The sequence below is a fragment of the Dromiciops gliroides genome, chromosome 2 (assembly GCF_019393635.1).
Source record: "Dromiciops gliroides isolate mDroGli1 chromosome 2, mDroGli1.pri, whole genome shotgun sequence".
Classification (NCBI taxonomy): domain Eukaryota; kingdom Metazoa; phylum Chordata; class Mammalia; order Microbiotheria; family Microbiotheriidae; genus Dromiciops; species Dromiciops gliroides.
The window spans coordinates 563,064,564-563,081,210 of NC_057862.1; the positions used below are offsets into that span (position 1 = coordinate 563,064,564).

At 38.5% G+C, this 16,647-nt stretch overlaps 1 protein-coding gene across 2 annotated transcripts in view; it reads left to right on the forward strand.

Annotated features, from left to right (window-relative positions):
* Nucleotides 1-16,647, forward strand: part of KIF16B (kinesin family member 16B) — a 358,373-nt gene that overhangs the window by 37,501 nt on the left and 304,225 nt on the right. For both annotated transcript variants that reach the window (XM_043987183.1, XM_043987182.1), the window contains exons 2-4: nucleotides 7,133-7,202; nucleotides 10,736-10,849; nucleotides 13,631-13,747. In XM_043987183.1, the coding sequence (XP_043843118.1) occupies nucleotides 7,133-7,202; nucleotides 10,736-10,849; nucleotides 13,631-13,747 (301 nt within the window). The remainder of the gene's footprint in view (nucleotides 1-7,132; nucleotides 7,203-10,735; nucleotides 10,850-13,630; nucleotides 13,748-16,647) is intronic.

Below are 16,647 nucleotides of genomic sequence, written 5' to 3' on the forward strand. Positions count from 1 at the left end.
ACCACTTTTCTGAAACCTAGGAATTTTCCTCCCTTCTTCATCTTCACTCTTCCCAATTCATTCAGTTGCCATGCCTTGTCAGTTCTACCTCCTTACTTGTCTCCTTCTCTCCCATCACACCATGACTATCCTAGCCTGAATCCTCATTATCTCTTCTGGGATTATGACAGTACCCTCCTATTTATTTTCCTTAAATCCTAAGTCTTTCCTCCTCAATTCATGTTCTTCCCAGCTGCCAGATTTATATTTCTAAAGCTCGGTGGCTGTCCATTGGTGGAGGTTATGGATCTGTTCTCCTCTGTTTGTCTTTTAAAGTTCTTTACAACCTGACTCCAGCCTCAGGCTGAATAGACATCACTCTTCCTCATGCACTTTCTACTCCAGTTAAATTGGCCTGTTTGCTGCTCCTCTCCCAAACATCCCATCTCCTGACTCTTCCTTTGAAAAGATGATCCTCTTTGCCAGAAATACTCTCTCTTACCCATTCTCGCTTCAAGACCAAGGTCAAGTGGTGTCTCTTCTGATTCCTGAAATTAGTTGTCCCCAAGTCCCATCATTTTCTGTTCTAAACAAATGTACAAATATCTTGTATTTGTCAGTGAACATGGCTCCCCTCGGTGGAATATAATCTTATGAACACTTTGAGGTCAAGGACTAAAGTCTCACTTTTGTTCTTGGGTCTTGTAGTGCTTGAAACATAGTAGAGGCTTAATAAATTCTGATTGGTTGAAGAAAGTGAGATTTACATTTTTCAAGTGTGGATGCTGAATACTGTTAATAGACTAGAACTGAATACTATTGTCAATTTAAACTTTTTGAAGAATCTACAAAAGTAAGTTAATTAGATTAACAATGAATTATTCTACTGTCAAACTTTCCCATCTCCTACCAAAGGCATAGAACTACAAAAAGAAACATTTATTTGTTTTTCTGATAGTGTATCCCAAATTCTTGTAGATTTTTGATTTCTTGATACATTCAAAGTGTTCTTCCCTTTAGTATCTCATGATCTCTAGCTTTATGATTCTGTCATCTGGTTTGAGCCTTCCAATTAAATGTATTATTTATCCAAAGAGGTTTTTAGTCAGAGGAATTGAATTCACTAAGAGACAGGGAAACAGATTTTAATTTTAACCATAGGTCTTTGTATTCTGTTACTAAGTCAGTGCTCCATTAATATTTTAGGATATTTATTTTTTCCATATAAGAAACATGTAAAAGCTAAATAATTAATGTTGTTGCATTTTCATCTGGGCTTTAAAAAATGATGATAGTATTTCTTGAGTGCCTAATGGGTATATAGAAACATACTAAATATTGTATATCTATTATAGAGGATCTAGAAGATGTGGCTCCTGTTTTCCTGGAGCTTGAGAAAATAATTTCTAACATTTATTTAGCACTTGCTATGTGCCAGGGACTGTGCTAAGCACTTTATAGTTAGTACCTCATATCATCCTCACAACAACCCTGTGAGATAGATGCTATTATTATCCCCATTTTACAGATAACTACACTGTGTCAAACAGGTTCGTTGACCTCCCCAGGGTCACGAAGCTGCTAGTAAGTATTTGAGGTCAGTTTTGAACTCAGGTCTCCTTAACTCCAGGGATAGTACTCTATCCACTGTGCCAACTAGTAGTGGTGTAGAATGGACTATGAACAGGGCAGCTAGGTGGTGCAGTGGATAGAGCACCGGTCCTGGAGTCAGGAGGATCTGAGTTCAAATCTGAACTCAGACACTTGACACTAGCTGTGTGACCCTGGGGAAGTCACTTAACCCCAATTACCTCACCGAAAAAAAAAAAGGACTACCTACCTTAAAGATATTAAGCTTGTGCAGAATAATGATGGTCCACTCCCCCACTTAGCTGGAGGAATCCTAGAATGGTAGAATTGGAAAGTTAGAAGTCATCTAGTACATCTCCCTCCTTTTACTGAGGAAAAAACTGAAGCATATAGTTTGTTATTCATTACCAGTGATAATTATCCTGGCTTCTTTTTATTTAACATCAGGATTTGCCCTCCTTACAACAAAGTTGCAATAGAGAATGTAAATGTTATATCCATTTTACAGATGAAGAAACTGAGGCTTAGAAAGATTAAATGATTTGCCAGAAGACACAGAGTTAATAAGCATCAGATCTAAGATTCCAGTCTGGGTCTTCTGACTCCAAGACACCCTCATTCCATGACAATATATAGCTTCTATTGGTTGAACTGGGCCTAGATTGGTTTTTGGACTCCTAGTCCAGTACTGTGGACCTAAAGCTAGAGTTATATGGGTAGAGAGGAGGGAGGAAGAACATTTCATAAAGGACAAGTCACAGTATAGATGAAGGTGCAGCATCAAGAGTGAGCAGAGACGGCAAGAGATTGACTTGAGTGTCATGGTGGCATGTAGTAGCAGATTAAATTGGGTCTTGAATGCCAGTCTCAAAAGTGTAACTTTGATCAAGACAGCACTGTTTAGCTCATAGATTCTACAGCCAAAAGCTTCAAGGAATAGGGCCACTCTGGCCTATGAGCTCTGATCGTGACAAATGAGCACTGTTAGGAAGCAGAATGCCATACAGGCTTGGTACAACTATTCTCCTTTCACGTCTGACTCTCTGTGATCTCATTTGGGGTTTTTTTGTTTTTTTGGGTTTTTTTGGCAAAAATACTGGTCAAAGAAACCTTCAGCTCATTTTACGGATGAGAAAACTGAGGCAAACAGGGTTAAGTGACTTGCCCAGGGTCACATAGCTAGTAAGTGAGTGAGGCCTGATTTGAACTCAGGAAGATGAGTCTTCCTGACTCCGTCCCCTAAGCCACCTAGCTGCCCTTTATTACATTTATGGTGGGGCTGAGAGTAATTAATCATGATACTTTTTAGTTATTCTATTACCTGGTGAAGTTTTTGTCCAAAATGACAAGCTTAAGAAGGCATTGTATGGTTAAAAAAAACAACCCAAACTAGTCATGTGCTTGACACATATCAGTGCACTTAAATGCTAATCTATATGTGTATGTCTTTGTGTGTGTGTGTGTGTGTGTATGTGTGCGCGCGCGCGTGTGCGCATGCCTGTCTGTCTGTCTACTACCTACCTACCTACGTGTGGATCTTGATGTCTACTTAAGAAATGGGGATGTAGGTGGGCATAGTGAAAAGAGCACTGTCCCGGGGAACAGGATCTATGGGCCATGTATTTCCTTTGTATACAACCTTGGAGAAGTCACATCACTCATTTAAGCCAGTTTCCTCATCTTTAAAATTAAAGGGTTTGGAATAGATGATCTCTAAGGTTTTTTTTTTTTTCATTTTTGTTTGTTTTAAATAAACTGTTTTATAAGGCTAGTAGATTTGTAATATGTGCATTGCCTCATCCTCATGCCTCTACTCCAAAGTGATACTGAAGTTATACCCTTTCATGGAGTCTAGAACTTACACACTTTTTGGATGATGAAGATGCTTTGTGCTTATTCTTGTTTATAAATAAATGTCATTTTTTCTAATAGTTCTAGCTATATTTTGAGAGATTTTCATTCTACATAATTTGGAGATTATGAGTATTTGACACAATGATATCTATTAAAATATCATTCTTAGATTTTTATAGCTCATCATTTGATTATATGCAACAATTTTATTTGTGATAATACTATAGTTCTAGTACATGGGCAACTTGGTGGTACTATGGATAGAATTCTGGACCTTGAGTCAGGAAGACCTGAATTCAAAGCCTACCTCAGACACTTAACCAGCTCTGTTACTCTGGGCAAGTCAATTAACTTCTGTTTGCTTCAGTTTCTGTATTTATAAAATTCTCATTTCTAATTTATAAAGTTATTTATAAAATAATGGTGACTACTGCACAGGATTGTTGTTGGGATAAAATGAGATAACATTATGTAAAATGCTTTGCAAAGCTTAAAGCACTCTATAACTGCCATTATTATTGTTGTCATCATTATTAAAGCAACACTTTTATTTAGTTACAGAAAGCAATATTTTATCCACCTTCTCTTGAGTCTGATGGACATTGAACTTAAATAGAAGGCTCATGACCTATCTCAGGAATGTTTCTGTCTAAACAATACTGAATATGAGAATACTACTAATAATAACAATAAGGAATACTCATTGGTGTTTATATAATGCTTAAAGCTTACAAACTGTTTTCTGCTCTTCCTTCATCTCAGCTTCCTGTTTTCAGTCTAGCCATCTTAAGTCATTTTGATATTAGCTTTGACCCAAACATGCCACGAGAGGATGGAAAAGCAGTTTTATTCTTCCCCTGTTTACATCTTCTTCCAGTTTGTGTTAATGATTTGGAGGCTTGACTAAGGAATAACTTTCAGACTTGAAGTATTGGAGGATTTTAATTTTCATAATTGCTTTTAGTGATTGTTAGAGAGCACCTTGCTATTCTTGAGTCCAGGTCATCACGTCCAGATGAACTATATTCCAAGGTACTGAGAGAACCACTGTCAATTCTCTCTGAGTAATTATGAAAAACAGGAAAGGTTTTGTAGAGAACCTCTGTGGAGAAGGGCAAATGACGTCCCCACTTTCAAACAGGGAAGAGACTGTAATCTTCAAATTTATAGTCTAGCAAACTTGACTTTTGTTCTGGTCAAAAATGTAAAACATAATTAAAATGGTGGTTAATGAACATATGGAAAAGGAAGCAATGACCAGAGACAGGATGGCTTCATCAAGATCAAGTCATGCCAATAATAACCTTGTTTCCATTTCTGGAAAGGTTTATTAGACTAGTAGATTATAGCAACTGAAATGATGCCGTATACTCAGTAAAGTCTCAGACTTTAGCAAAATAGTTGACAAAATTTCAAATGCTTTTTTTGTATAACAGATGGAGAGATGTAGGTTAGACAGTAGTATAATTAGGTAGTTTTGGAACCAGTTGAATGGTTTGACTCAAGGACTAGTGCTTAATAGGTTGATGCCAGCTTGGAAGTGTTCCAAGGATTTGTGCTTGGCTCTTTACTGTTTACTATTTTTATTGATGACCTGGTTAAAGGCATAGATGCATGCTTTTCTTTTTCTTTTTTTTTTGGGGTGGTGTGAGGCAATTGGGGTTAAGTGACTTGCCCAGGGTCACATAGCTAGTAAGTGTCTGAGGCAGGATTTGAACTCAGGTCCTCCTGAATCCAGGGCTGGTGCTTTACCCACTGTGCCACCTAGCTGCCCCGATGCATGCCTTTCAAATGAAATTCTAGAAGAGATGGCTAGTACATTGGATGATAAACTCAGAATCCAAAAAGGTACCAATGGAAAGAATGTTGGACCAAACAAAATGGAGTGTAATGTTATAGGGATAAGTGTAATAAGGATAAATAGTCCATTATTTTGGTTAAAAAGTTTTACAAGATCAAGATGGGAAGGGAAGGGGATAAGCAGTAATTAAGTACTTACTATGTGCCAGGCACTATGCTAAAAGGCTCTACAAATAGCTCATTTAATCCTTACAACAACTCAGGGAGGTGGGTGCTATTAGTATTCCCATTTTACCGTTAAGGACAGACAGAGGCAGACAGAGGCTAAGTTACTTGCCCAAGGTCATACAGCTAGTCAGGGTCAGAGATCAGATTTGAACTTGGGTTTTCCTGACTCCAGGTGCAGTGCTTTATCTGTTGTGTCACCTACCTGCCTCTAATGGGTTAAGAATGTGTCTCACCAGTAGTCATTCTGAAAAAGGGGACTTTAATGTGCTGAAAGCTCAGCATGACCAGGTGTTATATGGCATCCCAAAAAGCTCATGTGATCCTAGGTTACATTGAGAGGCAGAGTCTAGGACCAGAAAAGCGACAGTCCTGTTGTGCTCTGCCCTGTGGTCAGAATACATAGAGCATATTGGGTTTAGTTGTGGATGCCACATTTTCAGAAGGACATTGGAGAGCGAGGAGGATGACTGGGATCATGATGAGCCTTGAGCTCATGCTGTATAGATTGTTGTTGTTTGTCCATGGACCCTGACATGGGGGTGATGGCATGACTTGTGGTGATTTGGATTTAAGTGAGGGAAGGCAGTGCAAGGCCACCAGCCTCACTGTCTCCAATAGAGCCTTCTGGGGCCAGTGGCAAGATATAGATCAGGGCAACTGGAGATGACCCTGCATGTTTTAAGGCAATTGGGGTTAAGTGACTTGCCCAGGGTCACACAGCTAGTAAAAAGTGTCAAGCGTCTGAGGCCAGATTTGAACTCAGGTCCTCCTGAATCCAGGGCCAGTGCTCTATCCACTGCACCACCTAGCTGCCCCTGCCATATAAAGTATTTTAACATTTGCAAAGTGTTTTTTACATGTTATCTTATTTGAGCCTTACAGTAACTTTGTAAGGAAGGTGGTATTATTACCCCCATTTTATAGATGATAAAAGTAAAGTGATTTGCCCAGTGTCACACAGCTAATAAGTCTGAGATAGTATTTGAACTCAGATCTTCCTGATTCCAGGCCTATATAAGCTTTGGTTAAAGGAACCAGAGATGTTCAGCCTGAAGAAGAGAAAACTTGGGGTTTCATTTGTGGAGGGCTCTTATGTTGAAGAGCTGTTGGATTTGTTCTGCTTGGCTTCAGAGAGGGGAGCCAGGTGGGAACTCTGAGTGGGAATTACAGATTTAGACCAAACATCAAGAAAACCTTCAAAGAGTTGGAGGTATTCCAGAGTGGCATGGGCTACCTCCGTAGGACTGGGTTTATCTTTAATGGTGAGGTTCAAGCACAATGCTACATGGCCCCCAGTCCTGCTTCTAGTGGGAATTCTTGTTCAGCCACCCGTTGGCCCTCTGGAAGTGACCATTGAGCTCGCTTCCATTTTGGAGATTCTCTTTCTTGGTAGAGAGGCCTGGCTGTGGTGTTCAGAGAGCATGTTAGATAAATTCCTAATGTAGACTTCTTGATTTTTTTTTAGTTCAGCAATAGAGCTTGAGAATCAGATCCAGATGAATCTTAACTCTCAGTTAAAAGTTTACCTCTGCACTAGGAACAATGGTGTAATTATCAGTTTGAATGTCTTTGTGAGATAACTTCACATGCTACTTTAAAAGCAAATAACCCCTCTGTTTGCAGGAAGCGTATATAAAGTTCTTTTCTTTATTAACATATTGGATTGTGTTTCTTTTTGCAGGGAAAAGGATTTGGAGGCCAAGTTTATTATTCACATGGACAAAAACAAAACAACAATCACAAACTTAAAGGCAAGTTCTCTGTTTCTCTTTTGACATAAGTAGACTTTATTTTATATGGAAAACTTCTTCTGTTTCTCTTTTAATATCTGTTTTGAGAGCTATTTTCTACTTATCCCTCATCTCAGCTTCTTGTCTTTCAGTTCAGCCATCTCAAGTCACTTGAACACCTAGCTTTGACCCAAACTGTACTGTGAGGGACTGGAAAAGCAGTTTTGTCTTTCCCCACCATCTTTACCTCTTCTCTCAGTTCCTGTGGTTGGTTTGGAAGCTAGATTAAGGAACAAGCACTCTCACCTACTGAAAGTTAGCAGACCAACCAGGCAATGGTATTGTTTGTGCTACGTGATGAGTGTTGACTGGTTCAGAACATCCCATAAACTATACCTGGTTAGGAAAAGGGCCCGATGAACAGGTTTCTTTCAGGTCATGATTTTGGGCTATAGTCTAGTCAATTGAATTGGAAAAGTAGGTTCACTAGGAAAAAGTTTGGAAACCTATCGATTAAAAATGAAAACCTTTAAATGCTGACATTGAGCTGAACTGTTCACCCAGCATTTAGGGAAATGTTCCAGAAAGAATGGAAAAGCTTTGTTCATAATTTCAGCCCTTTTCCATTGTGACTTTTTTTTTTTTAGTTTTTTTTTTTTTTTTAGTGAAGCAATTGGGGTTAAGTGACTTGCCCAGGGTCACACAGCTAGTAAGTGTTAAGTGTCTGAGGCCGGATTTGAACTCAGGTACTCCTGACTCCAGGGCCGGGTGCTCTATCCACTGCTCCATCTAGCTGCCCCCCATTGTGACTTTGTGGATTTGTGTTTATAAGGCCACTCATATTGGCAAACTGTGGTCTTTTTTAGGTCTTCATTGACTTCAGAAAAAGGAAGTTCAGATTAGTTCACAGCTCAAGGGACCAAAACACTTTGCATTTCAAAGTAGTGTTGCCCTATCCCTTTAGCTTGGGAATGCTTTCATCTTCAAAGCTTTGGAGTCATTGATACCAGACCAACAAGTTTTGCTGTAATTATATCTGAACAAGAGTTGTTCTTTTGTCCATAGCAGTTCCCTGGCCTAAAATGCCTTTCTTCTCTTTCTCCACCCCAGCAGCTTTTTACTAAATCATTTTCATCATTCAAGGCCCAGTTCAAATCTCACATTTTCCATGAATTCCTCTTTGACAGTCCACAGCCATCTGTCTTCATGTAATACTTAATTTCTCTATCATTTGTGATGCAGTAGATGTGACATTGTCACTAACGTGGTATATAGTCACAACCCACAGTGTGTAAAGACCTCATGCTTCTCACCTAGACATGTCAACACCCCAACTGTTTCACTGGCTTGGCTCAATCACTCCCACCTTCTTTAAGCAAGTCTGTTTCCAAAGAGGGACCTCCAATATATAGTTATATACAAACTCTCTCAGGGTGCTAGGGAATAACTCAGTGGAGGGGAAATATACTCACCCTATTCACCACTCTAGCTCTTGAGCCCAAATCATTGAGTTTTCTATCTATTCCATTAGTCACTCATAGTAATGCAGCTCTTTCCTTGTAGGTACTAATATGCTAATACAGATGCATCAATAGTAAAAAAGATCACAGTACATATAATAACCTGTATTATACTGTCCCAGCACATTCACTGTCTGTGGTGAAGAGTAGGCCCATACTTAAAGAAATCAGTTAGGGAAGCACATGTGCTTAGAATAATGGCTTTGTTGTTATTGATAACTCACCTTGAGGTTGCATTCCCCAATCAAAATGTAGCTCTGAGCCCCACAGCTCACTAAGATAACAAAGCATCTGCCAAGACCCCTTTCTGCTTTTCCTTTTCAAACCAGAGGTGGCAGCAGAGAGCAGTAGACCTTCACGTCTGAGTTCAAGTGCAGCCTCAGACCCTTATTGGCTGTGTGAACCTTAACCTTTGTTTGTCCCAGTCTCCTCAGTTGTAAAATGGGAATAATGATAACACCTTCTCCCAGAGTTGTTGTGAGGATCCCTTGTTATTTTGTGATAGTGCTTATACAAAGTGGTTAGTGCCATGTCTGGCACATGGTGGGTGCTATGTAAATGTTTATTTCCATCCTCTCACTTTCCCAGCTGATGTGTCCTCAAACCTCCTCAGGTTTCTATATCTAGGTTTTGTTTTTTTTTTATGGACTGGCTCCTAAACCCTTCATTGGCTTAAATGAGACCCTCCTGATGTCCACTCACTTACTTTTTTACTTAAAAATGTTATAACTCTCCAAATTTCCCCTCTCAAACTGATAATCCTTTAAAAATCATGCTGTTCTCCAGATGTTTATATAATTTTCCATTTTTTAGTTATAAGGAGGGAAAGAAGGAAATAAACACTTAAGAAATACTATGTGCCAGCACAAATATTATCTTATTTGATCTTTGCTACTACTTTGGGAGGTAGATGTTTTATTATTTCTATTTTACTGATGAGGAAACTGAGGTAAACAGAAGTTATGCGACTTGCCTAAGGTCACAGAGCTAGTCTCCCTGGCACTAGGACCAAGCAAGCTTTAAACACTGTATGGTCTAGTTGTATGCAAATTAACTGTTACCCATCATGCTTTTAGCTCTGAAGTGTTCTACATAGTCCTTCATCTCTTTGCTCTTGAAATTGTTTTTTATATCCATGTTTCTCTAGTATTTTTTTAAAAAATGATTTGTCTTTGTGTAGGAAAATGTATTGTTTGTTTGGTAAGAATTTGAGTGCTCATTATGATTAAGATATATGGCACATCAATTAGAAAATATAAAGATGTACGAGACATCATCCCTGTCCTTAAGAAATTTATATTTGATAGAGATGTCATAACAGTATAAGAGAGGCTATGCCAAGCGTCATTTTATTAAATACAAACAAAATACTGTAGTTGTGGAGAGGTGGAAGTGATGACTCTTTGGGGAAATCGGGGATGTCCATGGGATCCTAGTTTTAGAACTGAATGAAATGTTGTAATTCTCCTTCTCCAGCCTCTTCATTTGATGGATGAAGCACTATGGCACACAAGAAAGTAAGGGACTTGCCCAGAGTCACACAGGTGGCAAAGCTGGGATTTGAACTGGGTCTTTGTCCCCTCCTTTTTTGTAAGGCTTCATAAAGGCGATAACATTTGAGTGGGGCCTTGGAATCATGACATCTTAGTAATGGAGGGGATTTTAGAGATTGTCTAGGCCCTGAAAGATGGGTCATATTCTGACGTGGAGGGTGGGTAGGGCATGAGCAAAGATGTGGGAATTGGAAAGTACAAGGTCTGTTTGGGGAACAGCGAGAAGATCCAGCTTGTTTAGAGCATGGTGTTTTTGTGTAGGGGCATAACACAAAATGAATGTGGAGGTGAAAGTTCAGGCAAGATTGTGTATGGTAGTGAATTCCAGGGCAAGTTAAGACTTCTTTAGAAAATGGAAACCATTAGAAGTTTTTGAGCAGAAAAGTGGTACTTCTAGGAAGATTGCTCTTGTTTCTAGAGTGCTTTACATGTAAAATGGCAATATTTATTATTATTATTATTATTTTTTTTTCCTTTTTAGATTCCAGAGGGAGGGACTGGAGATACAGGAAGAGAACGTACCAAAACTTTTACCTATGACTTTTCCTTTTGTTCTGCTGATTCTAAAAGTCCAAATTATGTTTCTCAAGAAATGGTATGATTTCTAAAATCTAAGTGTGTTTATTTTCATGTTGCACAAGTTATTTTGATATTGCCAATCTTCCTAAATTTCTGTTACCAATTTATATACATGATTATGCAAAAGATCTATGATTTTTTCCAGTGTTGGTGTGGAAATTACCTCCACTGACTTACTAGCAAAATTTTAGGCATTTACCAAAAGCACAAAGGAATGAAATGATTCTCCCCGCCCCGCCCCCCCCCCCCCCCCCCCCCCCCCCCCCCCCCCCGCCCCACCCTGAATATCACAAAGCTAGGATGAGTCAGAGGCATGGGTTGAGTTGGACATAGGGCTTTCTGACTTCAAGCCTACTGTACCCACTAATCATATAACTTCTGTCCATTTACATAAACTGAGTAATTGCTGTTGAGGCAGCTAGGTGACAGAATGGTTTTGACTACTGGACTTGTAAACAAGAAGACTAGAGTTCCAAATACTCCCTCATATCTCTTACTGGCTGTGTGACCCAGGGCAAGCCATTTAGTTCTTGTTAGACTTAGTTTCCTCATAGGTAAAATGGGGATGACAATAGCACCTATCTCACAGTGTTGTGAAGAGCTGATGATATGGCACATGTAGCATACATACCCCTTAGAAGCACTATAGAGATATTACTGCTTGACTCTTAGTTGTTTATCTCTTAAACCTAATAACTTGGTGCTATGATCAGGTCTCTTTTGTTCAGCTTTGCACATTGTCAAACTTTTTTTTTTTTATTGGTTTCCATATTAACATTGGGGAAATGCCATGGGAAGGAAGACTTATCCGCAGGCAGCTAAACAGAAGCAAGTTGGCCTCTTAATTGTTTTTCTCTTGTAAGACTAGCTCTTGTCCTTCCTTAGCTTTTAGACCAAATCCAGAGTTTCATGAACTTTTCATTTCCCATTTGTGTGAGATAGATACTTAAACATGTGCTGTTTTATAACCAAACATTTATTAAGTGCCTAATCTGTGCAGGCATGGTGCTTTCTAGGCCTGGTTCCTTTGCTAATTAATGCCTGTGTAACAAATTACTTAATCTCTCTGTATTTTAGTAATATCCATTGGTAAGACCTGGGCTCCTAGGCAGAAATGTGAGGGGAAAAAACACTCACCTATTGTTTAATTGAAAAACAGTTTTTAAAAAGAAAGAATATCTGATTGCTTTGGACATGTTTTTCCTCCATTCATAGAAGCAGAGGAAGATAAAGGAATGGGGCATTGTGCTTTAAGAGGGTAAGAGTAATTAATACCCAACAACATGGTGTAATGGAGAGTAGGAGAGGTTTCGAGCCAGCCAGACCTGTGTCCAGCTCCTGTCTCTCATACATTCAGGCTGTACACAGATTACAGGCAAGTGGCTTCAGGGTCTCCCAGTGTTTTGACAGTGTTTTGAGACTAAGTTACAGGGATGGGTGGTAGAGGGACCTTCTACACCAGGAGGTCCCTAAACTGATTAAATTCTAGTGGGAGAAAAAAACACATGACAAGTGGACTAGATGGCCTCCAATCTTCTTTCCCACAGGAAGTTTCCATGATTCTAACCAAGAGTGTCAGCCACATCCTCTAGTAAGGACTAGGCTCCCAGGAGGCCAAAATGCTAGATGCCTTTAGCCTTTGTTAATTGTATAACAGAGAGTACTCTACGACACGAAATTTCCTTTCTTCACTGCACACCCCCCCCCCCCCCCCCGCCCCCTGCCATCCCATAACATGGAGGGCATGCTTGAGAGAGATTTCCACCCATGAGCAGTCTAGTAACTTAGAACTATTACTTTTGTCAAATTTGAGTTCAGAGCCATTCTGTATTTATTCTTTTTAATAGATGTTTTCTTGATGCATTGAAATGTGGTAAGAGAAATTTGTTCCCTTTTCAAATTCTGAAAGAATGATGAAATATTTATAGATTCTTCACTATTCTTCCCTTTATCCTCACCTACTCCTCTCCAACCTAATAAACATTGTCTTCATAGCTGACGCCTTATAGCAATCTTCACTTGCTTTGTTTTGGAAGCTCAGTCTTTTGCCTTTGTAGTGTAGAGTCCTGGGGGATTGCTTAGAAATAGACTTGGATTTGTGCACCGTTTTATTGGGTTGGAGGCAGCTTTCTAAAGCTCCTAACTCTTAAAGCAGTTGAAAGTCCTTAAACCCTTAGGGAGTTTTGTCTTAGACTTAAGTCTGAATGAGCAAGTGTTCTTGTTATGTAGCAGAGCTTGATATTTTGGCATATCTCAGTAACACTTTCCCTTCAATTAGGGCTAATGGACTCTGTGCCCATCACCTAGCTACATCTATGGGACTTGGCACTCATAAGTATAACAGCTACAACCTTAGGTTATCATATGGAGCCTGATGGTGGTGAGCTTAGTCATTAAAGCATCACTCATACACAACCAATCAATAAACTCAGCGGCAACTTTGAGAGATAATTGATTTATTTTTGTAGGTATGTAACTGGACCATTCATGTAGGTTTGGGCTACACTTCCTGGATGCCATGCCTTTAGACTTTCAATATTTAGGTTGAGAAAGTTGTAATAAAATGAAATATAAAAAAATATATGAACCTGGAATGGTAAATTGTTATACTTTAAATCCTCCTTATTTACATTTCAGGAATTCTATTTTAACTTGCTTTGGTATAAACACTTTTTTTGATCAAATTCAGGGATACATGTTTTTTCATTATCTGTACCATGGTGGTTTATAGTTATTCAAAAATATTATGTTTTTGTTATCTGTAATGATAGTGATTTTTTTTTCTTTTTGCTTTCAGGTTTTCACAAATCTTGGCACTGATGTCTTACAGTCTGCATTTGAAGGTTATAATGCTTGTGTCTTTGCCTATGGGCAAACTGGATCAGGGAAGTCTTACACTATGATGGGAAATACTGTACGTTATTTACATTGTATGGAAAGAAAATTTATTTATAATTACTACTTCTCTGTTAGGACTGATACTCTCTTCTGTTTTATCTTCTTGATCTATACTAATTTGGTTTTTATGTTCTGTAGTGATAGGATAAGGCCAACTAATATGTTGGACTAAATTTCCTTGGAGAGATGTTAAATTAGAAATAGTTTTAAAAGCATAAATATGAATAATGGATGCAAGTGCTAGCATATTTTCTTTTTTAAAAAGTCTTTATAATCTCATCCAAAAATTACTTTGGGCTTAAAAGTAATTTATGCTGCTCTTTTGCCAACTATTTAAAATAAAATCTATTTAATTTTGTTCTTTTAAAAACATTTTTACATTTTTCCAATTGGAAAGGACTTATTTAAAAAATCTTTATCCTTGGAAGAAAGGCATTATATAAGTCCAGTAAATCTATTTGATAAAAATTCTGGGGAGGCTGGACCACAGAGATTAATAGAAGGTAATAATGAATTGACTCTCCCAAAAATGGGGATAAAAAATTTAAATAAAATATTATATCTATCACATACATTATTGTTAAAAGTATATTATAAATAAACAATGCTGTATCTGCTCTAGATTTCATTTATAAGACGTTTGGATCTTTTACTTTCTAAAGCTCAAAATGGAAATGACTGGCAGTTATTGCAAATGTATGGGAAAAAACAATGTAAAATGTGAAAACGTGGAAGGGATTAATGAGCTCTAAATGTTATGCTGCTTATTCTCAGAAGTCTAAAATGGGGATATTGTTAAGTGTCTAAAATGTAAATACCAAACTTGAAGAATTTCCATTTGATCTTTACTACTCTATTCTCACTGTCATTGAGGAAGTTCTAGCCCTTATACCTCCTGGCTCTGGGGCCTCAGGGCCTGACCCCTTCTCCTCTGCGTAGGTGATCTCTAAGGTCCTTTTCAGCTCCATCATCCATCTTAGGACTCCATGGTTCAGAGAGGAGGTGGAATTTTAGAAGCTATCTGAATTATGGAAGTCAGTTGCTTTGTGAGCTGAGTCTGACATACCTATTTTGGAGAGCATCAAAATGAAGATTTCTAGCTTTAATATTCAAAACTCAATAAAAGTGAAATTTGCATATGGATCTCCACTTAGCTAGCTTGGATGTTATAAAGCAGGCCATAAGTAGCAAGATTTTATTTGGAATTAGAATAGATTATATAGAGTTTGGGTCTTTATCCTTTTTAGGGAGAAAAAAATTAGGAGAGGGCCTCAATTTCTGTTACCGTAAAATGATGCTTGGAGTCAGTCTCCTATGGGTTTTTTTTCCTTCTCCACTGGCCCCCTAAATGTCCCTGGTCCCTAAGGCTCTGTCATAGGCTCCTTTTACTGCACTGAGTGCCCTGGTAATCTTATTCATCGTTCCAATTTCCATTATCAAGTTATGTAGATAACTCTCAAGTCTTTATATCCACATCTGTTCTCTTCTCTGAGCTCTAGTTCCACATTTCCAGTTGCCTATTAGACATTTCCAGCCAAATGTCCCATTGGGACTTCAAATTTAGCTTCATCACCTCTCCCCTCACTTGATCTTAGCTACTTTCCACCCTCCCTTCTATCTATCATTTGACCTTGTGGCTTCTTTATTTCTGTGGAAGGTGCATCTAAATAGTCATGGGGACTTACCTCAGATTTGGCTTTCAGTCTTTCCTGTCCATCTGTCAATTGGCTTCCAGGTTCCATCGATTCAAGCTCCATTCTGTTTTGCTAGCTATCTCTTTACTCTCCAGTAACACTACCATCATCTTTGCCGGGTCCTCATTGCCTTTTGTTCTGTACTCTTCTTATATACTCATTCCTGCCTTCAGTTTCTCCCTTTCCTCATCTTTCATACAGCTGGCAAAATAATCTTACTGATGCAGAAGTATGATTATGTTCCTCTTCTGACTGAAAACCCTCAGTGGCTAACTACAGATTTCTTAACCTAGCATTTTGGGCTCCCTGCATTTGGATCCAGCTTACTTTTCTAGCCTTATTTCTCTCTATGCACTTTCATATGCTCTGTCCATTCCCATATTACATCCTGGGTGCTCATCTCTTAGTACATTTAAGCAGGCCACATTCCAGCCATCTCTGTCTGTTGAAAGTCTTTTCTTCCTTAAAGTCTCTGCTCAGGTGCCATCGTATCCATGAAGCTTTCTCTGTTGCACTCAACTGAAAGTGATTTATCTCTTCTATTTCTTGTAGCACTGTCTAGATATATAATTTTTCAGTTTATCACAATTTATCTTGCATCATAATAATTAATAGTTTTGTCAAGATTACTCACTGGTCATAGCAAACACTTTTTCCAAAACCCAAAAGGCAACTCTACACATGGACATCACTAGACATCAATATAGAAATCAAATTGATTATATACTTTGTAGTCAAAGGTAGAGAAGCTCTATACAATCAGTTAAAATAAGACCTGGAACTGACTGGGATTCAGATCATGAGCTTCTTATTGCAAAATTCAGACTTAAGAAAGGGAAAACCATCAGACTGTATAAGTATGACCTAAATAATACCACTTATGAATATGAAATAGAGGTGATGAACAGATTTACGGGATTAGGTCTGGTAGATAGAGTGCCTGAAGAACTATGGACACAAGTTCATAATATTGTACAGGAGGCAGCAGCAAAAAATATTCACCAAAGAAAAAAAGAGCAAGAAACCAGAATGGCTGCGTGATTAAGCTTTAGAAATAGCTAAGGAAAGAAGGAGAGTGAAAAGCAAAGGAGAAAGCAAAAGATATGCCCAAATGAATGCAGAAGTCTAGAGAATAGCAAGGAGAGATAAGAAAGTTTTCTTAAAAGAGTAATGCAGGGAGTAGCTAGGTGGTGCAGTGGGTAAAGCACTGGCCCTGGATTCA